The sequence below is a fragment of the Lissotriton vulgaris genome, chromosome 3_1 (genome assembly GCF_964263255.1).
Source record: "Lissotriton vulgaris chromosome 3_1, aLisVul1.2, whole genome shotgun sequence".
In the NCBI taxonomy this organism is placed as follows: Eukaryota; Metazoa; Chordata; class Amphibia; order Caudata; family Salamandridae; genus Lissotriton; species Lissotriton vulgaris.
The window spans coordinates 794174825-794199685 of NC_141689.1; the positions used below are offsets into that span (position 1 = coordinate 794174825).

The following is a 24861-nucleotide window of genomic DNA, read 5'->3' on the forward strand; positions in this document are numbered from 1 at the left end:
TAGGGGTAGCAGCATGTGAATGTCACGAGACCGGAGGAATTTTGGGTGTGATCCTGGAGGAAGACAGTCGTTCCCTGTCTCTTAATGGAAGTGCACTAGTAGAGCTGCCCATTGGGGAAGAATGGGCTGTTTGCATAAGCTGCATACCTTCTCATAGAGTGTGTTCTTCCGCAGTGCTAGTGCTGCAAATCAGGTGCATCCTCTGGGGAGGACAAATAATTGTATATTAAACCGAAAGTTGCAGGGGAACTCCAGTGCTCTGTCCCATTCCCTGTTGTGTAACACCCTCTCAGTCATCCTCTCATTTCTGTTGTTGTGCTGCCAGGTCAATCGCCAGTTCGCAGACCACTTTATAGAGCCAGGTAATGAGGTGGTTTCTGTTACCCATGGTGAGAAAGCTTGTAGAACAGTGTGTTGGGTTCTTCTGTCACTATATCCCAAAAGGTGTGGCAAGTATGACGGAGCTGCCTGTGTAACAAACATTGACCTGGTTAAAGGCTTTACTCCTCCACCAGCTGGTCAAATGGTAGAAGATATCTGTCAGAGAAAAGATCACCCGTGGTGAGTATCAAGCAGTTCGCTGGCAGTATAGAAAACCGGGCTTAAGGTTGTCCGGCTAGAGATCAGGTCAGAACATACAGCAGGAGAGCCATGTGAAAGAGGATGTATCTGGGTCATGCACGTCCAGGCTACTGCCACTTGCAAAGGCCAAGATGTGGGAGGTAGTGCCCTTGGGAGAAAGAACCCAGAAATCGTGGACACTGCCAGAAGTCCCTGTTGGGTGCAGGTCTTGGTTAGATAGCTTCATGTGATCCACTGATTTAACTACTGGAGTTGGGCTGCTAGGAAATATGCCATGAATGAGGGGGCACCTAGATCTCCCCTGTTTGATGCCCCAAATGAGGGTGTAGAGAAGGGTGTCTAGCTCCTTAAAGATGGAGCACCGTGGAACTGCGGGTAGATTTGCAAAGTAGTACAGGCAGTAGGGTAGGATTATCATTTTCTCCAGGGCAATCTTGCCTATAGGGGCCAGAGGCAGGGACTGCCAAAACTGCATGTTCGAGGCATGGGAGCTGTAGATCATATGCTGTGCATAGACAACCAGCTAGTGTTTGGTCCGGATGTTTGCACTTTGGTTTTGTTTGAAGAAGTCTTTTCCAGTCACAAGGTAGGTGACTCCTCCTTTCAGTGATAGTGCACTTGGGCATCGACTCCATTGTTAGATAGGTTTTTTTCTGCCACCGGGTTCAGATGTGAATTGATGCGCTCCAGTTCGGCACCGTTTCTCTGGTTCCCTTTAACACGCAATCAACTACCCTCTACGGTATTGTTTATCGATCCCATTTCCTATTCTCCGCGCATCGTTTCGAACCAAGAATCTTCAATTGGAACATTCATGGAGTGACTTTGGGCCTAACCGCGCCCGCTAGCAGTCGCTAGAACGGACTTCATTCAAGCTCTGTTTCTGGTGCTGTGCCACGTTTCTGTGCACCGACCTGCACGACGTGTGCAATCTGTTTTTTCCTGGAATACGACGAGAAAGACTGCGACTTGTGCCGATTGTTTTGATCGAAGAAGCCTTTCAGTGACTGTTGGGCTCGACGTCACAAAATGCAACAACGCTTCTCTGTACCGGACATCTAAGTGGAAGATTCCGACCAAGAATACGCTCAAGGAGCCGAGGAAGAACATCCTGTCTCCATGTCCGAAGCATTCTTCTACATGGAAGAAAAGGAGCAAGTTACGCAGGGTCAACGTACCAGGAGTACAGAGACCCCCTTGCCCCAATAACCAAAACATATAAAGGCTCCAGTCCTTCCTCAGCCTACAGGCCAAGGTTGGCACCGAGAGAAATTTGAGCACCCCACCCGCGGGCCCGACGCCGAAACACAAAGAAAAGCCTTCCGGCTTGATCAAGTTGGCCCCCTAGCGGCACGAACTGAAATCCCCGGCACCGAAAACCAAGCCTGTCCATCCTCTAGCTTTGTCCAAGCCTAAATCTTCGGTCCCGAAGAGTTCGGAGCGGTAGCTCTCTACGCCGAAAGCTACATCTAAAGAGACAAAGGCTCAAACACAAGCTTTTCGGTCTGATGTTCCACCTCTGGATCCGAAAAATGGAAAGTGAGAGAGGCACCACAATCTAATCACTCCCTGATCAGCCCCAGCTCACACTTTTACAAGCGGGCCACCGGACTCCAATATGGCCTCCATTTAAAGGCAATAACTCTTAAATCGAGGAGATGGGGTCCTAGGCTCACCGGTGCTCTCACCCCAATGTCTGTGGCCGGACCCACTCTTCCCACTGCCCCCACCCCCCACAGAAGGGCGCTAAAAAAAATCAAGACTCCCCCCGAGGATTATGAGCCCAAACGCACATTACTACGAGGGGGCTGCCTGATTCCTAAATGGCTGCCAACAAAGACACCTACCCTCAATTCAAGCTATCCTGGTCCCAGGATCACTGGTGCGCCCTTTAACGTCAAGGTGGCCGCAGTGACCCCAATTAATCCAACCAGAAGACCTCCCCTCTGGAGGAAACCCCCAAGAGGAATGCTGGGAAGGAGTTGCCTGGCTGAGCCCCAAGCCGGGAAGCTCTGCTAATGACTGGGACAGCACATGCAGAACAGACTCCCGACGACCTAGCATCCCAAGATTAGTGAGGTCCCACATCCTGCCACACACCCACAACTGAGAGCCTAGGGCCTCTGCACCCTTGGAACACCATCGTCCTGCCCCAGAGAGGTCCCCCGACCGCTACTCTAACGCCTCCACCCCGGCATTCAGCTTCCCCCCGCCCCCAACGCAACACTCTCCCTCCTTCGCACAAGTGGGTCGCACAGGAAGACCCCTTATCTAGCCAATTGGCCACGTCACTAGAGACCTCACCCCGCTACACACCTCATCGAACAGCTCTGCCTCCACCAGACACAACTCTCCCCCCCCCACCCCTCCCCCCCCCCCCCCCCCCCCCCCCCCTCGCACCAGAGGATCACCTTTCAACTCTATTCCCCTGCCCAGTTAAGATGCCCCCGGCCATTGCCCTACACCTAACTACCTGACACCCCACAGACAGAACATCTGCGCTATAACTTTCCCCCCACAGACTCTCCTTCAAAGCGAAAAAAACACTTTAAACACAAAGTAATCAGGCAACATCCCAAAACACTAGTTGTTGATACATACCGCTGCCCATCTAGAGGGCAGCGGAAAATGGACTTAATCTTCCATACCGACAGGCCAGATCTCTGGGTCACTATCTTCCACTCTCACCTCCTAGTTTCCAAAACAACCATCACAGCCCACAGCCGCAAACTAACAATCGCTCTCCTGAAACACCAGACCCTTACCAGATGCATTTCCATTACCATTTTTGAGAAAGGCCCCATCCTAATTCAGGCTAAAGACGAGAACCTCTAATTCGACTCCCTTTTCCCCCGCACTAAAGAAGGCAACATCTCACAACTCACACCATTTGCGGATCCCCCTCCCAAGAAGCCCCCTACAATCAAGCCATCTGATCTCGCCTGCGCCCCGAGCCCACCCCCCTACGTTTCGTGAATCCGCAAGCCCCGCGTCTCCTCTACCATAGCTCTCCCATCGCCCAATCCTGCCCCCCCATCTATCGCAGCCAGCCTCCTAGAACTAAGCCTTTCTCCCAACCACAACTGATCCACAGCCCCCCATCCACCACTATCCTGAGCGCACCCAGAGCACACATCCGCCCAAAGAGAAGTCCGACTCCCAAGCAAAACTGATTCACTCCCCCCCTGCCAACCCAACAAGAGCACAGCCACCCCCCCTCCCCCCACCCCCCCTCCTCCCGGAGATGAACACTACTCCCATACACAACTGGGCCACAACTCCACCCCCCACCAGCACTACCGTAGACTAACACTAAGCCAGTCTGCACCCCCTCCTCCCCTGAACCCCTCTAGAAACGACATAGCCTGCAGCCCCTCCCCATAGGGCTCAGCTCCTCCCATCCTTCCCAGCTCCTCCCCTCCTCACCCCCTCATACAATCTGAGGCAACGCCTACACCTTCTGGAAGCTCAGCTCGAAACCCTGATTCGTGACCTGAAGGAAACCTTATCCTCCCTAGGGAAAATCCATTTGACCACCCTACATTCCGCAGCTCTTCTCCCATCCCAACTCAACCCAGAAGGAATGATTCACCGTCCGCCAACTGGACCCCGGTCCCCCCCAGGATCTCGTCCTTCACTCACCGAACCCTGGACTGAGTCACGAGCAGACAGACCCAGAAGAACAATCCCCCCCCCCCCCCCAGGAAGCGACTACACTCTCCTCATCATATGATCAACCCACAAACCCCTACCCTAAGCCTGCACTTCCCTCACATATATTGATTTCACCCACCCAAGCTCAGGCTCCGCCGTTTAACTCTGCGCCCAAATCCTTCATCCAAGATATTACTGGAATGGGTAGGGAGACCGCCCTCTGTCACCATCAAATCTCGCTCAAGCAGGCCTCTACATTGCCATTTCCTGTACCGCCCTCCAGGCAACTCCAACTAATTTGGAGCACAGCTCTCAGACCTGATCACCCATTGCGCACTCAGCAACGACAACAGCATAATTCTGGGCGACCTCAACCTAAGATGAAATGAAACAAAAAAACCCGCTCGTCCAATCTCTCAACAGCCTTCTGCTAGATAGCGGTGTGATCCAACAATGCTCAGAAGAAACACACCACAGAGGAGCGATCTGGATGCAATCATTTTGGACAAACTCTAGCACTATGGGCTACATCATTCCAGTGGACTGGTCTGACCACCACATTAAACTTTTCCATATCAACCAACCGGCCCTAACCCAACCCCCTATTCAGGCCCCTCCTAATTGGGTCAGGAACACAGCCAGTGTGTCCCAGGATTAACTAGAAGGGCTAAGCACGCTACTCCCAAGCACGACGGAGCACCTCTTAACCACTGACCTCACCTCGCTCTACCGCTCCAATATGATGCTCACCTTGGACCTTCTTGGGCCCCTGAAACTAAAAAAAACAAAAGTACACCCTCCAGGTCGTGGTTCACCACCGACATCAATGAGGCAAGAGACACCTCAGAACCTTAACAAGCATTTACAATGCAATGGTTTTGCCTTTGGAAAAGTTTGAGCTATTGGCATTGTAAATGACAAAATGTGTATTTATGTATTGGTTTTGAAAACAGATAAATAAATGGCATTGTCATTTACATTGCCATTAGCTTAATCTCTCGCAAATGTGAGACCTATTGTACCCTACGGACGAGCTCAGCAGACAGCAATTACTACCACACACACACCCCCAGAGCCAGCCACACACACACACCCCCAGAGCCAGCCACACACACACACCCCCAGAGCCAGCCACACACACACACCCCCCAGAGCCAGCCACACACACACACCCCCCCCCAGAGCCAGCCACACACCCACCCCCAGAGCCAGCCACACACACACACACACCCAGAGCCAGCCACACACACACCCACACCCAGAGCCAGCCACACACACACACACCCAGAGCCAGCCACACACCCCCCCCAGAGCCAGCCACACACACCCCCCCAGAGCCAGCCACACACACCCACCCCCAGAGCCAGCCACACACACCCACCCCCAGAGCCAGCCACACACCCACCCCCAGAGCCAGCCACACACACACCCACCCCCAGAGCCAGCCACACACACCCACCCCCAGAGCCAGCCACACACACCCACCCCCAGAGCCAGCCACACACACCCACCCCCAGAGCCAGCCACACACACCCACCCCCAGAGCCAGCCACACACACCCACCCCCAGAGCCAGCCACACACACCCACCCCCAGAGCCAGCCACACACACCCACCCCCATAGCCAGCCACACACACCCACCCCCAGAGCCAGCCACACACACCCACCCCCAGAGCCAGCCACACACACACCCACCCCCAGAGCCAGCCACACACACACCCACCCCCAGAGCCAGCCACACACACACCCACCCCCAGAGCCAGCCACACACACCCACCCCCAGAGCCAGCCACACACACCCACCCCCAGAGCCAGCCACACACACCCACCCCCAGAGCCAGCCACACACACCCACCCCCAGAGCCAGCCACACACCCACCCCCAGAGCCAGCCACACACACCCACCCCCAGAGCCAGCCAGCCACACACACCCACCCCCAGAGCCAGCCAGCCACACACACCCACCCCCAGAGCCAGCCAGCCACACACACCCACCCCCAGAGCCAGCCAGCCACACACACCCACCCCCAGAGCCAGCCAGCCACACACACACACACCCAGAGCCAGCCACACACACACACCCAGAGCCAGCCACACACCCCCCCCCCAGAGCCAGCCACACACCCCCCCCCAGAGCCAGCCACACACCCCCCCCCCCAGAGCCAGCCACACACACACCCCCCCAGAGCCAGCCACACACACACACACCCTTCTGTTCAGAATGTCTTGAGGCCTTGGTGGGTTTGTTTGCGACAGCAGCTGTTCTGAGTTACATTCCAGTTACTGAAACACTTTTGCTTCTACAGACACATTGGAGACCTTTTTTTCATGCAATATCTCGCTCTTCTGTTCTATCGTTTTCTGTTAAGCTTTTCTACATAGTGCGCCTCCTTGTTCCCTGGCAGCGATACTGTAAGTCTAACCCCACCCCCATCTCCCCGACATGTCTTCCTTCAAGCGTTTTTTTTCCCCGTGTACCTCTCGGATTTAGGCAGACTTGAGTCCGCCCCGCCCACCTCGGTGTAGGTTTCATTCTAACTGCTGATGAACAAGAAACAGATGTTAGTTGCATTTCCCGGACTCTGCTGTAGTTTCCTGTCATTGCTACGCTTCTGATTTTATTTTTCCACACAGTCCAGTCAATGATCTTCCCAAGGCTGGAGGAGAGCAGATTTGGGATGAACTAAGCAGTTGCATGACTACACCGGAAAAACATTAAGCACACGGACAGGGGGGTGGGGGCGGGAACGGACAGCGGGAGGGGGGTCGGGAAGGCAGCAGAAAAAACATGAAGCACATGGACTGGGGGGGGGGGGGGTGGGAACGGACAGCGGGAGGGGGGTCGGGAAGGCTTCCTCCGTTGGCGGTCGGCCGTGGAATGGCCAAAACAAACCTGGACAACAAAAAATAAACCCCGCCCACGGCCGCGATGACGATGCGAAAAGGGTGGAGGGGGAAGAAATCGCGGGAACGCCCACGAATCTGGTCCGGCCATGACGGACAGATCTCTGTTCCAATGGCTAGCCTCCATTTATGGAGCTAGCCAATGGAACAGAGGCGGTAACCAAGCCACATACTGTTCTCATTAGGTTTTCACCTTTGTGAAAAGCTGCGTGCGCAGCTTTCACTTAGGCGAAACCTAAAAATGGGCTAATCTGCAGATTATGCAGCAGGTGATGGATTATGTGGCAAATGCGGCAGAACCAAAATTATGCAGTAGTCCTGCCTTGAATGTGACTTTGTGACTTTAGAGAGCTGCAGTTACCCAGAGCTTGTACTCAGAGTGAGAGGTGAACCAGGCATGGCTTCTGGTGATGGATTAAAGATGCACGGGGGGGTGGAAGGCATTCTCCTCTCGACCACGGTTCTGTGGTCACTCGTAAACTACTTGGAAAAGCAGCGTTGTGGTCTCTTTTGTAGACATGTCTCCTTTTGGGACTCAGAAAGGGGATCACATCCGACATGTGAACGAGATTGCGGCCCAAACTTATTTTGCTAATGCTTTTTTACTTTCCATTTTTCAATCTTTTTCGTGTGCCTAAGCCATGTGTTCTGCTCACAGCAGCTCAGAATCAATCGAATAGTTTCTTTCTACTGTTCAGAGGAATTCTTTCAGATGACAATCATTAAAGACAAAGGGCTTCTATCTAAGTTCCAATCACGGCGCTGCTCACACGCACCTGTGCTCTGTCACAATGATGGGAGTGGTGCAATGACCATCTGTAGGGCGTTCAGCTGCCACGTCAGAAGGTGGTGGGGGGCAGAGTTCCTTCCTCATTATCTTTATGGCGTATGTTTGCCAGCCTTAACAAAAAATAGAAGACAAATCGCCCTCACTGCGGTTCGCCAAGACAAGACCTATGGGCTTTGCCAATGGCAGACACCTGTCACCAGAAGAGGCCCGGGCGCGGCAGCAGGGGGGCGGGGGGTGTACCTGGTCACAGGATGTAAACACAGACCTCACACCCTGAAAACCGAGCCCGCACCGAGGATGCGGCGGGCATGCGTGGGAGACAGGTGGAGGGGCGTGATATGCACCAGACAAACACACCTCTAGGAAGGGGAGGTGGGAAAGAGGGACCGGAAGTGACATCACCCCAAGCTCCGATCCTCCACCTCTGCTAAGACTTCTTTCGATCTCCAGACATTCCACACCGCCCCTCCCCGGGTAGTTCAAAGGATATTTGAGTTTTATATAGCGCTGCCAGGGCCCGACGGTATCAAAGCGCGTTACATGTTATGTGAATAAGTTTACTCGAGGTACACATGGGGATTCCTATGGGTTAGAGCCACAGAAAAAGTATATAATGCAGCATTCAGGTAATGGGGTTTGCGACAGATCAGAAACAGAAGGGGGCAGACAACCGCCTCGAGGGCGGCCAGGGTAGAAGGGGCGAGAGGGTGGGGGCGTCCGGCACGAGGGTACATGTGGGTGGAACAGGGTGGGCGAAAGGTGTGTAGGTGAATGAGTATGGAAGGGTGACATCAGTCTGAGGGAGTGGGGGCCCCACGAGGGATGGCACGACCGCACCCCCGAGCACCACTCAGCTGCCACGGGTGGGCACTGACTGGGTCAGTAGCGGAGCCAGTGCGCAGTGGTCCCTGGCTGCTGTTGGAATGATACAATACAGTAATGAGTCAGGGTTGAGTGGTCCCCTCGGGGCCCGGGTGTCATTGCACCCGCTGCACAAATGGTAGCCACGCCCCTGCACTGGGACTCAAAACGGAAACTCTGAACACCACGCAGTGACCACCCACCATAAATACTGAACACCCACAGCGCTTAGAAGCTGCGCCATCTTGTACCAGCACTTGTGTATTTCACCTGACGTTTCAAATACAATAACACGCAAAATTGAACTTCACGTGGACAGAATGATATTATGTGTTGAACACGTCATCCTTTGGATTCTAGTCTTCTGTACTGTCCATGGTCCCGCGAAGGTCACAAGGCCTCCCCTAACCCTCCGTGATAAGACACGACCTTTAACCCCCTCAACCACAGCCAATGTTTGCCCAAAGTGCAGAGAAGCCTCTGCTAAAACGCTGATTGAATTCTGTGCTCTGCTCGGTTTGTCTTAATCCCGCTCAAACATGAAGCACACGGACAGGGGGGGGGGGCGGGAAGGGGGTCGGGAAGGCTTCCTCTGTTGGCGGTCGGCTGCGGAATGGCAAAAACAAACCTGGACAACAACAAAAAATAAACCCCGCCCACGGCCGCGATGACGATGCGAAAAGGGCGGAGAGGGAAGAAACGCCCACAAATCTGGTCCGGCCATGACGGACAGATCTCTGTTCCAATGGCTAGCCTCCATTTATGGAGCTAGCTAATGGAACAGAGGGCGTATTCCAAAGCCACATATTATTCTCTTTAGGTTTTCGCCTGCGCAGTGCGCAGGCTTTCACTTAGGCAAAACCTAAAAAATTCTACAGTCTCTAGAACAGGGATTTCTTGCTACAAACCAATCACTGCCAAAGACGTTTGACTCCCATCCAAGCAGTCAACCAGAGCTCAAGACATTACCTCACTGAAAGAGAATCGGCGAGTACGGCTTGCAGGCATACATGGAAACTATTCATGCACTACTGCAATATTTAGCATTGCCATTCGAAAACAAAACTAATCCTTTCCAATCAGGCTCAGACTCCACTCCAGCATGGTGTCGGTTACCGCTACACATCAAGACTGCCCCTAAAAGTAAAACATTTAAAAAACCAACACCGTGTCTTTAATTCCAACATGTGAAATAGTAACCTATTCTAAAAACGATTAGAGTCCGAGGTACTTTAAATAAACATTTCAACAAACGTAATACATTAACACCTCTCCAAGCAGCCATTTTCTCATGCGTTTAAGAAAATAAGGCAAATGGATAACCATGTTATCATTGAAATTCTTTTGGCATATTGGCGATTGAGGGCCACCACAGGAAAACAAACGGGGTGGTAATTTACAAGAATTTGACTAGACAGCTGTGATTGGAAGAATTTTACATATCCTTGGTATCCCCAAAGAGGGTTCTGAGTTACCCCAGAAGTGGCGAGGTGGTCATTTTATTTTTTAGAAGGAGTTTAAACCATTTGAGTTTCATATTTATTTCATTTGGGTGAATGAGCACCAGCTCAGGTTTTCCTTGAACGGTTTATAATCTGAGAGTGAAATTCATGGCCTGTTATGGTTTCTTTAGCTGAAAAGAGCCGAAAAGAGTAAGATCTTGTAGCATCCAGGTGCTGACAAGGCCAAAACCTATTCTATTTGAAATGGAAAAGTATAGTCACCTTGGATCAACTGTGAGAACGCCGGTCAGGGATTTGGCTACGAAAGTTCAAGTCGATTATTCTTTGGACCTAGGCCCTGAAGAGACCAGTGCCCATGCTCAGTGTTTTCCTGCCGCATGACTAGTCCTGCGAATGGACAGATCCAGAACATGAGCATGGAGATGTTGACTCTTTACCGGGTGACTACCTCTGCTTGACCATCTCAGCAAACCAATACCTGGCCTCCAGTATCCAGAATATCCCACTGGCCCATGGGGATGGAATCAGTGCTGGTGACCGAACTCTTGAAAGCCTTGTAGTGTGATTTGGACTTTGGAGTCTCACCGGCAGCAGTTTCTTTGGTACAGTCCAATGTGCATATATGTGCATCGCCCTCTGGGTTCCTTTTGCTGCAACTGTATTGTGTGTGCGGGAGGCTTGAACTGCTAATGCATATGCTCTACTAGTTCAGTGACAGAAGATTGCACCTCTTTCGGCTGCACTAATCGTGCCAGTGAGCGGGTCGGCTACACTCCAGATGTACACACTGCTGTAAAGTTATACCTCAATCCCGTTGTGGGTTAGTTTGTCCATTCCAACTTTCTTTTGGTTTTCCCTAGTACCTTGTCATAGTGTTAAGCTCCTGAGGAAATTGGATAGGAAAATTCAATGATGCTCACACCACTGCAAGACTGGGCTATCACCTATCACAGACTTTCTTGAAACTGTTCAGCATGTACGAGTCAGGCATGCACTGATGTTGCTTGTAACATTTACACATGCAAGGCCTGTGTGAAGGATGCTTGACCGCTGTGTTTGTGCTCAGTCGGGGTGTCTCTGTGTGCACGTCTTCCTGGTGCCAAGCTTCTGTTACGGAATCCTGAGAAAACGTTTTCAGTTATAAAGGCCAAATTGACTGGAATGTCAATCCCTGTGTTTAATGAGTCACCAAAACTGGCTGTAGATCAGCATTTGTCACCAGTTGCAAACAAGCATTGGCAAAGCCAATAAATAGGTCTGGGTTTAATGTGCTAATGAAGGCAGCGTTGGTGTACTAGCAGGGGACCCAGGAGAGGGGTCCAAAAGAGAGGACAATAGTTGCAAAGTAATCTCTCACACTATTTCAACGCACGGACTAGAGTGGAGGCCGAAGGTTGACCCGAAAACCCAAGAACATTAGATGAAGGATAAAGGCTGCACTGGGCTGAGCCACGACGACCTTGAAATGTCTTCAGCAATTGCATGAAAGAGACTGACCTAGTAAAGCTGGTGGCTGAAAGGAGATGGATCCAAGTGCCTTTTTACCCGGTTTGTTAGCAGAAGGGTGGTTTCATAGCTTTCATTGCCCAGACCCAGAAAAGGCATGGTAGGTAATAGCACCTTCCCATTCCACCTTCCCGTCCCAGTATCAGTGACCTGTTTAGGAAGTGAACCCTTCCAGTACTAGGCTGAAAGGTCCATAAAGGTGCCAACAGTGGAAGAAACCGTGCCATCTTACTAGCCCAGTGTACCTTCTGCCCATCCACTCACCGAAGCACCATTCATTAGGTTATTCAGTTGGGAGCTCCATACAGCGCCTGCAGTGCTTTGATGCGCCGCAGGGTCACACAGCGCCTGCAGTGCTTTGATGCGCCGCAGGGTCACACAGCGCCTGCAGTGCTTTGATGTGCCGCAGGGTCACACAGCGCCGGCAGTGCTTTGATGCGCAGCAGGGTCACACAGCGCCGGCAGTGCTTAGATGCACCGCAGGGTCACATAGCACCTGCAGTGCTTAGATGCACCGCAGGGTCACACAGCGCCTGCAGTGCTTGGATGCACTGCAGAGATGCACTACCGGTTCTTCGTTGAGTATGGAGCAGTGAGATGTCATATCCCCTAAGCAGTGTGCGGTGCCCTGCTCTATTTTAATCCTAGTTCTAACGATTTGCACCTTTGTCCTATACTTTTTACTTGAAAAATGTCTTGAATTTACAAAATGCAGAAGGAGCACGCCCTCCTCCAAAGTTGTCAGATAACTAGTCTGTAAGAGCCCCTATCCCACATGTTTCACAAGTGTCCCAACTTCCTCGTAGTGAACCTTTTCCGTTTGCACAGTCACACGCTCTCGGGTGTGCCACAATGTTCCACGGCGGGGCCCATAAACTCCTGGAGCCACTTAGAACAGTAGCAAGCCCTTGTTTGGCCGAAGCTGTATGAGAAGTATGCAAGCACCTACGGGCACACACGGACAGCGGGAGGGGGGGCGGACATGGACAGGGGGGGGGGGCGGGAACAGCGAGTACTTAAAGGGAAACTTGGGCAGCTCTGAAAACAAGCATTGGCGAAATGAAAATAAAAACAAGCACCTACGGACAGCGGGAGGGGGGGGGGGGCGGTCCTGAGGAGAACCGATAATAACCACGGTTCGAAACGCGTTGACCCCCAGCCTGTGACAAGAAAGAAGGGTGCAGCTAGGGATCAAATAATTCCACTGTTGTGGGCCCTTGTTTGCAATCTCATTATTAAATATTCTATCACAGGTGTTGTGAGATAGGCAGGTAGTCCGATTCCATCTCTAGTTCCGCCTGTCCATTGGTTTTTTTAGTTAAAGGACTGGTTTTTCCCTTACCGTTTTGTGTAAATGTGTTATGATTGCAATTGATTTGGAATATATTTATTGTGTATCGTCTTATTTTGGTGTCATGTAATTTTGAGCATTCATTGTAAATGTTTCTACACCTGTATATACCGTGCACACACTTGTATGTTTTTGACTTTACTGTTTTGACAGTGTTTTTCTTTGAAGACATCTTTGAATGAATCAATGAAACTTGACTATAAATGAAAATAAATGTCTTGTTAAACAAAAGTTCTGGTTCACGCAGCATACATGGGCTGTGTGGGTTGTAATTCTTTCAAACTATCCTGACTAGCCATCTTGTTCTGTTTTGCAATTGTTGAGGTCCAGGCTGGTCAGTTGTAGGATCCAAAACCTTCTTTGTGTACAGTACAGGAGAAGAGTCACCATTTTGTCTTCCGAGGGGGGGGGGGGTGGGGGTGGAGGGGGGGGGGACCGGAGTGTATGCCCCGACGCCGAGTGAGAGCATGGGAATGGCGTCCAGATGGGTGCAGCGTGGGCACAACGCAGTGCGCACCAAGGCGGCAGGGAAGACTGACTTGCGGTGCAGGCCCGCCTGCTAGAGATCGTGGGAGTGCTGCAATAGCGGCAGGAAGCGATCCCTTGGTGAGACTAACATTGCAGCCGTGCTGAAGAGGTAGGGGGCAGCCACTCCGGAGCGCACTTATCACCCACTAACTAGGGGGGCTCAAGGAGTCCGCAGAAGGACGCAAACGGCGTAAACTTGGTGTATTGGAAACCGACCCATGGGCAGAGGTGACAAAACGCAGAGCAAGCTCTTTCGAACAAAGCTCAATCACAGGATGCGACAGGTGCGGACAGAGCACGCAAGACAGCGAGGGTGATGCAGAAGGTACGGACATAAAAAGCTTGCTTATAGCTATGGAGAAAGGCCTGCAGAGCAGTTTGGTGTCCCTAGGAACGAAAATAGACGCTTTGACCTATAGAATGGACAGGATGGCAGAAAGGATAGACAAGCACGCGGAACAACTGGATATGTCTGAAAGGCGGATCACCGAAGTGGAAGTCTTGGTGGCTCCAGGCTGGGCACAGATAATAATCTGTTCTCTCCCTCGCCAGGCAAGGGCTTGCGCACTGCTAAAGGTTATTTTTTGGCCCTTTTTGTTTTTCTTGTGGTTACCTAATCAGCCTTTGGTATTTAATCACCGATTGTGGTGAGGTGTCTGAAGGGGTTGCAGCATCAGATTCCCCCTTTGACTTTTGTGATGCCCCAATGGAACTTAAAAAATGTAAGGATGAGTTTGAAGTGTATTCCGTTCCAGCTGCTCCTTAGCTGTTCCCTAAGGATCTTCATCCTTAACAGTGGCAGTTGCCATAGTTTGAGCTTTGGTCTGGGTGCCTTTTTCCCTGATAAGCTGGCTCTGCAAACTAGGGCCTCTTTTCTACCTAAAGTCGTAATGCTGTTCCACATTTGTCCAAACCATCACCCGGACTGTGCTCTGCCTCACCTACTTGAGGGGAGACTGCTGCTTGGACCCCAAGAGTGCTGAGCGTCTCCATTGAACATAAAAAAAAACACCAGGTGGCCAATGAGCTCTGTGGTGTTTGCCGGAGCGAAAACCGGCACGGCTATGGAGAAGAGTAGCATCTCAAGCTGAATTGTACTCTGCATTAAAATCTGCTATGCATTGGCAAAGGAGAAGCCTCCAGAAGGGCAATAAGCTCATTCCACTAGTGCCAAAGCTGCTGCCACTACTTTACATGGGCATTCACATAGCACTATTGTCTTGGCAGCCAAATCTGCTGTGAAAGGGCACTTGGCCCTTCAGAACTTCCTGGTTTATGACCATTCACAGCCCTCCATCTTTTAGGTACTGCTTTGGTATCTAATCAAAAGATGAGAAATCTGCACCTAGAAGTCTTAATTAAAGGAACAAGTTGCTTACCTAAGGTAACACTCTTTCTGGTAGAGACTCTATCTGGCTGCAGTTTCCTCACTGTTCTGACCCCCTTCCCAAAATCCTCCCTGTACTGTGATTGGGCTCCACCTAGTAATATCCCAAGTCTAGGATTCTGCACACTGGTCTATCATTTTGCCTCTGAGGCTCCAGTTCTGGAGGCGTGGATAGTCTCGCAGGCAGCGTGTAGCAGTGAGGCTTAAATAGCCCCCTCACCATTTCTAGAGTGGAACATTGTCTGTGTGGAGCCACATTGTGCCACCTTCCGGCGCACAGTGATACTACGGAAAAGTTTCCAGATCAGGTCTGAGGTCTTTAAGTAGATGCCATTTAAAAGACCATTACAGACTGGAAGTAACTTGTTTTTCCTCAAGCTTGTTCTGGGATATACTGATGAAATCGAAGACGCTGAGCCATAAGTAAATAAGCATACCTGCAATTCTAGTGATCTCACCCTGTCTTTAGGAAGACAGACCACCTATAGGTAGGTACATACCACGGATAAAAAAATGAGCATCTACCTGGACATGACTTCCTTGACCTGATGTAGAGGCACGTCCTGCAGTATTCAGAGCGGCTTGCAAGATGGCATTCAAAAGCACACCTATGCCAATATGTTAGAAACCAGGAGCTTCATGCATATCTGATTTTGCTAAAAGCTAGAGGCTCTTCCTTAAGTTTTAGGATACCCGGTCATATGTATTCAAAATGAACTTGCACGTGTTAATTATTTTTCAAATGCTTCTAGTTGCTTCAGATGTATGTGAATCCATTTTATAGAATACGTAAAATGTGACTTGCAATTTACTTTCTATTCAGATTTGGGCTGCTAATGCTGGAGTACCTGCAAGTCCGCCTTCTAACCTCCTGTGGAGGAATCATAACTCTTGGGGCACTGGTGAAGATGTTAAAGTAGCATTGAACAATTCTCAGGGAGAGGTAACGTTTTCACCTGTTGTATAGGTCAACATGCCATTTATATAGTCCAGTGTAGTAATATGTTTTTATGATTTGTTTTTTTTTCTTTTTTCGCTGAAACTGAGAATGTTACAAATATGCCAATAGAGATGGGAGCTTTCTTGGAGTGGAAATGTGCAGATGATAACACTTGCATGCTCTTTCTTTTTTCGATGGGTTTTGATTAGTATTCAAAGCTTTACTTGGGACTGTCCAAGTTCTCTTTAGTACTAGAACTTCTTCGCATTACACACATTTTTAATGTTCTGGGGATAATAGATTAGCTAAATAGAGGATTAACAGCTATGCATGAAGATTATTTGTTTGCAGTCTATCCACTGTGTTGGGCTGTCTGGCCGGCAAATCGGTGGACTTCTCTGACCATTTCTTCGATAGACCTCTTGGAATTTTATTATGCCTTATATAGATTTGTGTGTGGATGTATGTATAGATGTGTGTATAATTACTGTATTTATAAATTGAAGATGTAGCCACACAGCAGAATGCTTTACAAGAAACAAGTGAAGGCATGGTAGTTACTAGATGAACAGTGGGGACCGATTTAATCTGGAAGGAAGGCATTAAGTCTCTTCTGAAAGCAAGATGGTTAGGGCTTAACCTTATGTGATGTGGAGTAGAGATCCCAGTCTGGGGACTAGGCAATTAAATGCCTTTCTTGATGATTCTTTATTAGTCTTAAAATGTGGCCTAGGTGCAGTCAGTGCTTTTAGTCATTGGATGCCTGGATCAGCAATGACTTTAATGTAGAGGCTTAACAACATCTGGATGGATTTTCATGCAGTTATCAGCGAGTAGTATTTCAAAGTGGTTCCATGTGGAGGCGGAGGTTGAGGATGATGGTTAAGATTGATTCTTGTAAAACTCCACCAGTGATGCACTGCTTCTCTGATCTGGCAAAGCCCTTGTGAGCAAACTGGTCTCAAGTGAGCCGTTAGGAGAACTGTGGTGAATGTTTTGGAATCCCATTAAATACTTCAGGGTGTCGAGGGTAGGATGGTTGAATTTTTTTAAAGGACAATGCACTACTGCGCGATGCAATAGTTCTATTAAAAGCAATTGTCCGCTTCATGTCCATTAAATCTAGGTGGGTTGCAAAGGTTTGTTCTAAAAATTGGGTCGTTATACAAAGTTTAAGAAGCACTGGTCTAGAGGGAGGGTCTTCATAGTCTTGGAACTCTGGGAATATAAATTGGGTGAAGTTGACTATTTTGAGTGTGAAATGGATGATACTGACTGGCCTCAAATGAGGGTAGACCAGTTAAGAGGAAGTAGCTTTGCCAATATGCCCAACTCTTTCAATGGCTGCAAAACACTGTTTTTCAGGATTAACCAATTGTGGAATGCAGCAATGAGGGTTGGGTGTGAGGAGATTTAAAATGTCAGACCTTGGGTAATTTCCCCAAAGAACTTAATGGCTGTACACTTGTCTAGGGAATAGGGAATGTGGGATCGAAAGTGATTGGTGCAATGGTGATAGTCTTGGTTGAGTGATTCTGTTAAAGTACATGCCTAAATGCTTACCAAGCAGATGAATCTTCATAGATTCACGTGACTGCTTATCCAGACTTCAGTTTTAACGTGTTCATATGTTTAGTTATCCTTATGCTAGTCAAAATAATATTGTGAGCATTTGTCCTGTGAATTAGCAAAGGTTAGCAAGTAGTTTACCTTCAGCTGAAGGTTTGAACTCTCATTTCCTTTTTCTAGGAAGTTGCAACTAGAAGCACAGTCTATAAAGTGATTTCGGATGGTGAGGAAGTTGAAGACGATGAAGATGATGGACGTGAGGAAGATGTTGAAGTTGTACAACAAGATATTTTCCGTCTGCAGGTATATTTTAGTTTGTCTGTTTCAACAGTTAATATAGAAAAGGCACACATTGCTTACTGATCATCTGCATGTGTAAAAGGAAATACTTAAATGCTTTATTCATTACATTTTGTTGTGTTGAACATGTTGGATTATATATATATCTTCCATATCCTTTACTTAACAGATTTGTTTTCTCAGGGTTCCTAATGTAAGGGATAATTGCAGATTACATGCTGGTGAACAGGCGGATTTTTTTTTATCACTTGAAAAATGTCATGGATGGGGGTGAACAGTCTGAGATAGTGAATTCATTGACTTGGTGAAAACGCCATATCATTTGCTACAAGTAGAATATGGAGTTGGTTTAGGCGAAGAGCTTGTCACTGCTCGTGTTCGGAGGGCCATTATTGCACAGATATGTTGGTTATCAAGGACTTATTTATTGCCCTGGATTATAAAGGGGAATCTCTCGGATTTGTGATTGGTAGAACCAGCTAATTGGTTGTGACATTGTAGGCCTGATTCACAAAAGTAAACTTTAACCCAAGTCTAAATGTACTACTTTTTGGTATTCACAAAGGTGCAATACTACTAGTAAGTTCACTACTAATAAACCTGGTCGTAGGAAGCTGGCTCTTTGTGATAGCAGTAAGTTGATATAATCTGTAAAGTGTCATGGGGTTCCCTTACGTGCAGTCATGGGCTTGCTATTCAATCCCAAAGTGCTTGATTAGTAGGCAGTATGGTCAAGCAGCCTTGGGTTTAATACAGAGGAGTGCGAGACACTTGCAAATGCACACCATGATCAATAAATGACCGCACGAGTTGAGGAGATCCACACCAATTTATAAAAATGTCAAGTATCTTTATATAGATTTTGGGCATCAGAGAAAAATAGTTCGGGTAAGTAAGTTTTAAATATAAATTCTTCATTTTAAAAAGTGGACACTTATTGCTGTTTCTGAGTTCTGCAATGTTATCCTATGGAAGGAAGAGCTAGTTCTGCAAACAGGTTTGGAAAATCGACTTACAAGACAAGTCTCCAGGAGTTAAGTGGTGGGCAAGGTCCAAGACAGCACCAACATTACACCACCAGCGGCCGGGTTCAGGGTTCAAAATTGTCATAAGCTCAATATATTTAATTAGAGATGGGTCACTGTGGAAAGAGGCTGCAGGCTCTGGCCCCTTCTCCCCGGCCGACTGGTGCTGGGTTTCTTTAGGCGTCCAGTTTTTCCTTACCAGAGCAGTCACGGTTGAAGAGGCCTGCTTGCAGAGGCAGCTGGTGATGTCTGGGAGTCCAGGAAGGGTGAAACCATGATGGACTTGACCTCTGGAGTGCTGGGGGACCTTTTTGACATCGGTGGCCCACTTTAACTCAGGCCTGAGGTGACAGGTGCAGTGATGGTGTCGGGCTTTGGCGATTTCAGAGGCCTTAGTCTTCTCTTTTGAGGTTTTTTTAGACCAGGCTGCTGCTCACAGGAAATCTTGAGTCTTTTGAAGGCACGCAGTCATCCCTGGTTTCTGGAGTCCACAGCTGCAGAGTGAGTTTATTTTGGTGCCGTTTTTGACAAGGGATGCAGACCAGCATCAGGCTTGGTACCAGGGTGGCTGCGTTTTCTCTCTTCATGGCTTTTGCGGTTCTTCAGTGTCCTGTCAAGTCCTCAGGATCTGCATCCAATGGGCACCGGACCCTTAGCGTCACTACGCCCCTATATGACCACTTTCTGTGGGAATTGGGCATAACCCTGTCCCAGAATTCCTAAGTATGCCGTCAAAAAGATGGCTACTACTGAAATATTGTGTCCACCTAACAGTAGCCCATTTTAGTACTAGCCTGAAGTTGGCAAGCATATCATACTGGCTAATTTTCCCCTCCTGTCCAGGTGGCTGTGGACAGGGGGTGGTGTCTTCCTCTCCTGAGATGTGAGCCAGATTCACATTCCAAAGGTGGCAGCTTTTTTTAAACTCTCCACCCCAAGGAGGATAATCAGCAGGTACTCCTCTGGGAGGGGGTGTTGCACCCTCTTCCCGTACAGGCTTTTGTTCTGGGTCTCCCGAGAGCTAAAGGCTCACCCTAGAAGGTCCAAACATCCTCCCGGGTGGCTGCTGGCAATAACTTAATCGGACACCAGAGGCTGGTATGTTTTCAGGGGGCACCTCTTAGGTTCCCTTGGGGTGCATCTACTGGTGAATCCAACACTGGCATCAGTGGGTTTATCAATACCAAACGGCCCTATTTTCAATGAAGCCATCATGTAGCTGGGCAACTCTTTTTCACCAGTGTCCAGCACATTTTAAGGTGGTTTCCCTGGTCTCTTGCACTAGCATTAATAGGATTGACCAGCAATGGGCTGTATCTGGTCATTCAGGTATGCCCTCACAGGTAATATTCAGCACCCTCCCTCATGGCTGTCAGGCGTGCTGTAGAGGTGACTTAGAATTATTACATGCAGTGGTAGGGGACATGTCGCATAGAGGTACGTCATGTTGTGTTTTCATTGATCTTCATCACGACACGCAGTCTGCAATGACAGCCCTGAATGTGCTTGGTGAGTGGTCCCTTATGTGTGGTACAATTTGTGCTGCTGCCCTTGGGGACCTTCTTCGCTAGTAAAGATACTGGTGGTAAAGTTAGTACTAGTAAAATTACAAGTAGTTAAGTTACTAGTTGTAACTTACGTTTGTGAATACCAAAAAGTAGTAAACTTTTACTTAAGCCTCCTCAGTAACCACCTCCAGAGGCTCTTCTGCTACCTAACAGAGGCAAAAACACCATTAGCTGTCAACACTGGTATTCAAGAGGAGGTTACAGAGAGATTACACGAGAGGGATAAGGGCCACAGGAGATTTCTCATTCAAGCAGTAACCTTTCCATTAAACATTACCCCACCTCAATCCCATCCCACCCTTCCAATCGCATTACAAATCGGGAAGACTACAGGGGTCCCTTCCCACACTTGGAAGGGATGCCCCACTACCAGTGGGTCCTCTATCCTAAAACAGTTACTGCCTAAACCTCACCTGCAATCCAACCAAACTAACCACCCCACAAACACACCCTACTCGCAGACAATCTGTCCCTCCTTCAGGAAGAGGTTGACACATATCCTTAAATGAGCAATAGAGCAGTGCCATGGCAAATGGGTGTTTTCTCTGCCCCAAAAAGGATGGGTTGCTAAGGCTAGTACAATCTGAGGCCCCCCAACAAGTACATACCCTCAAAAACATTTCCACACGGTCACTCTGCAGGATGTCATCCCTCTGCCTCATCAAGGCGTCTTCATGACTGCTCTTGATCAGAAGGACGCTTAAGAATTCAAAGTGTTGCCATTCGGGATCACCACTGCCCCAAGAGTGTTCACACAATACCTAGCTCTTGTAGGCGCACATCTCATAAGGAGCGGCATTCAGGTATTCCCTCAATTGGGAGGTTGGCTGATCAAGAGTGCAAGCAAACAGAAGTGTCTTGCTCCTACCCAGAACATTATTTCCCTTCTCCACAACCTGGACTTCCCAATAAATATTGCCTACAGCGTCTTCAGATTCAACCCTTTGTGGTAGCAAGGTTTGTGTCACACATCTCCTTCGATCACACCACAGCTCTCCATTGGATGGACCACAGCTGCGTTCACTTCAGCTACAAAAAGAGCACAACCCACATCCCACATCCCACCACAACCTATTCCTCGAAGAAACTGGAACAAAATCACCACCCACCAACTATTCACATCGCTTAACCAAACTCCCCCCCCCCCCCCCTCCCCGCCATATCATCTGACCCAAACCAAGCTGCCACTAAACTCACACAATGGATCACCCACAGCGCCGACGAATTAGCACCCTTGAAAAACCACCAGATCAAACAAGGTAGCAGAAAGCCCCCTGGTTCAACGATGACCTTAAGAAATCCAAGAAGTTATGTCGTACCCTTGAGAACCTGGAGAAAAAACCCAACCAGTAACAACCTGACCACCTTCAAGGACGCCACCCGCAAACACCACCAATTGATCCGATCCACCAAGAAATCAGCTTTCAAGGATCGACTCTACAACAACGCCCAAAACAGCAAAGAACTAATTAACATAGTCAAAGAATTTACCAACCCGACCGCCGGCACAAACTACATCACTCCCTCCCAAGACCTTTGCGACTCTCTATCCTCTTTCTTCCACAACAAATTCGCCGACATTCAGAACAGCTTTGAAAACCTGTCCGAAGAACAACCCACACCACCCACCTTCGAACGAAAACAGCACTCCCACAACCTTTGCACCTGGAACCCAATCACTACTGAAGACATCATCCGTCGGATGAACTCCATCCACTCAGGCTCACCAATTGGCCCATACCCCCACCACATCTTCAACAAAGCAGACTCCATCGCACCCCATCTCCGCGATGTCATCAACTGCTCCCTCAACTCCGCCACCTTCCCAGAAAGCTGGAAACATGCCGAACTCAGCGCCCTTCTGAAGAAACCCACAGCGGACCCCTCTGAACTTAAGAACTACCATCCCATCTCACTCCTCCCCTTCCCGGCCAAAGTCATCGAGAAAGCCGTCAATACTCGGCTCGCCACCTTCCTTGAATCCAACAAGTCCCTCGACCCTTCACAGTCCGGCTTCCGAGCCAAACACAGCACCGAAACAGCCCTCATCGCAGCCACAGACGACATCCGAACGCTACTGGACAACGGAGAAACAGTTGCCCTCATCCTACTCGACCTCTTCGCCGCCTTCGACACAGTATGTCAAATCACACTGCAGAAAGCAATGGGTGCTGTCAAGTACAACGCCTCAACGTCGGAATACAAGGTAAAGCTTTGGAGTGGATCATCTCGTTCCTCGCCGGAAGAACCCAGAGAGTCCGCCTCCCCCATTCAAATCCGAGGCCACCGAAGTCATTTGTGGTATACCACAAAGATCCTCACTCAGCCCCACCCTCTTCAACGTATACATGAGTCCCCTCGCATCCATCGCACGCCAACACAACCTCAATATCATCTCCTACGCAGACGACACCCAGCTGATCCTCTCCCTCACCAAAGACCCAAACACAGCCAAAACCAATCTAAACGAAGAAATGAAAGAAGTAGCCGAATGGATGAACAGCTGTTTAAAACTGAACTCTGGCAAAACGGAAGTCCTCATCTTAGGATCATCCCCCTCTGCTTGGGACGACTCCTGGTGGCCACCGGCCCTGGGTACAGCACCCATACCTACAGATCACGCATGTAACCTGGGCTTCATCCTAGACTCCTCCCTCTCGATGACCAGACAAGTCAACGCCGTCTCATCTTCATGCTTCAACATACTACGCATGCTAAAAAAAAAATCTTCCGATGGATCCCCGCTGAAACAAGAAAAACAGTCACCCACGCACTGGTCACCAGCCGACTGGACTATGGAAATACCCTATACGCCGGGACCACAGCCAAACTACAGAAAAAACTACAACGCATCCAAAACTCCTCAGCCAGACTCATACTGGACATTCCCCGTCATGCTCACATCTCCAGTCACCTGAGGGATCTCCACTGGCTCCCCATATATAACGTTCCGTCTCCTCACCACGCACACAAGGCCCTCTTCGACCTAGGACCCGAATGCCTCAACACATGACGATCCTTCTACACACCCACCCGCCAACTACGATCATCAATCAAGCCCTTGCCGCAATTCCGCGTATCTACAGATCCACCATGGGAGGAAGATGCTTCTCCTACTTAGCGGCCAAGACCTGGAATTCTCTCCCCACTCACCTCTGACTTACACAGAACCAACTCTCCTTCAGAAAGCAACTAAAAACCTGGTTATTCGATAAGTAATGCACCCTCCCTCCTTCAAGCGCCTTGAGGCCCTCTGGGTGAGTAGTGCGCTATACAAATTCATGAACTTGACAGCACCCATTGCTTTCTGCAGTGTGATAAAACGGCAGCACTGTTGCCGGACTGGTACTCCATAGCTCCTGTTCCACAGGTGACCATCACCAGAGACTTCTCGCTCTGTGGGTGGGGAGCCCATCTTCAGCCACTGACTGTTCAAGACATGCGGTCACCGCAACACAGGGGCTGCCACATCAGTTACCTCAAGCTCCTAGCCAGCTAGCTTTCAAGCTCTACCCCCACTGGTTCTGCACAAAGTAGTGTTGATAAAACCAAAAAATGATTTCTGTTTATTATCTCTGAAAGCAAGGGTGCACACATTCGCCACAGTTGTCTGTTAGCACAGAGCATATGGCATTGGGTATTTCATTATCAGATGCACCTGCTGGTGGGGTACCTTTTGGGTGTGGACAACAATTTTACAGACCTCTTAAGCAAGATGCAGCATCAAGTGCTGTTCTAAGGCAGCAGCAGAGGCTGCCACCGCTGCTCATGCTGTCGCTCATCAGCTACCTGTCTCCCTCGCCAAGGCATGATTTCACTGGATGCCAAAGGGTGATAGGGACATCAGGCAACTATCTGCCAGCATTGGCCAACTGGCATTACATTGCGAGGAGAATCCCTATTGTACAAGAAAGCAGCCCAGCTAATCATTTGGTGGCATTAACTGATAGTTCCTCTTGCAATAGTCTGCCATTGGTTTTTCTCTAAAACTGATTGGAGCACTTGCATGCTGTCGTACTGAGAAAAGAGTGGGTGACTCCAACCACAAATGGAGCATCATACTGGTTTCCCACTCTCCTACAGTGGTTCCTCGTAGCCACTATTCCAGATCCAAACCGTTCTTCCGGTGACAACTGTTAAGCTGTACAGTGCTCCAGTGGGTAGATACTACATGTAAAGTACCCCTCACCCCATTTGCAACTTTTTTTCTCTAGCACAAAATCAGCCTACGGGTATTGGAACGCTTTACATGAGCACCAAGTTGTTACACAGCGTAAGATTTCTTTTTTTGTTGCATTGTTTCTTCTTCCCCCCCCTCTTGCATTGCTTGCTTCTCCCACCCCTTGAATTGCTTGTCTACATCCTCCATGTTGCATGCACTCACTCCATCTGAGCTGCTCCTGCCTGCAGCCTGAACCTTTGGGTACTTCCCG

At 49.3% G+C, this 24861-nt stretch overlaps 1 protein-coding gene across 1 annotated transcript in view; it reads left to right on the forward strand.

Annotated features, from left to right (window-relative positions):
- The window catches only part of LMNB1 (lamin B1), an 81712-nt gene that overhangs the window by 53552 nt on the left and 3299 nt on the right, over positions 1 to 24861 (forward strand). The window contains exons 9-10 of the mRNA XM_086961108.1: positions 15850 to 15969; positions 17716 to 17838. Coding sequence (XP_086817234.1) covers positions 15850 to 15969; positions 17716 to 17838 — 243 coding nt within the window. The remainder of the gene's footprint in view (positions 1 to 15849; positions 15970 to 17715; positions 17839 to 24861) is intronic.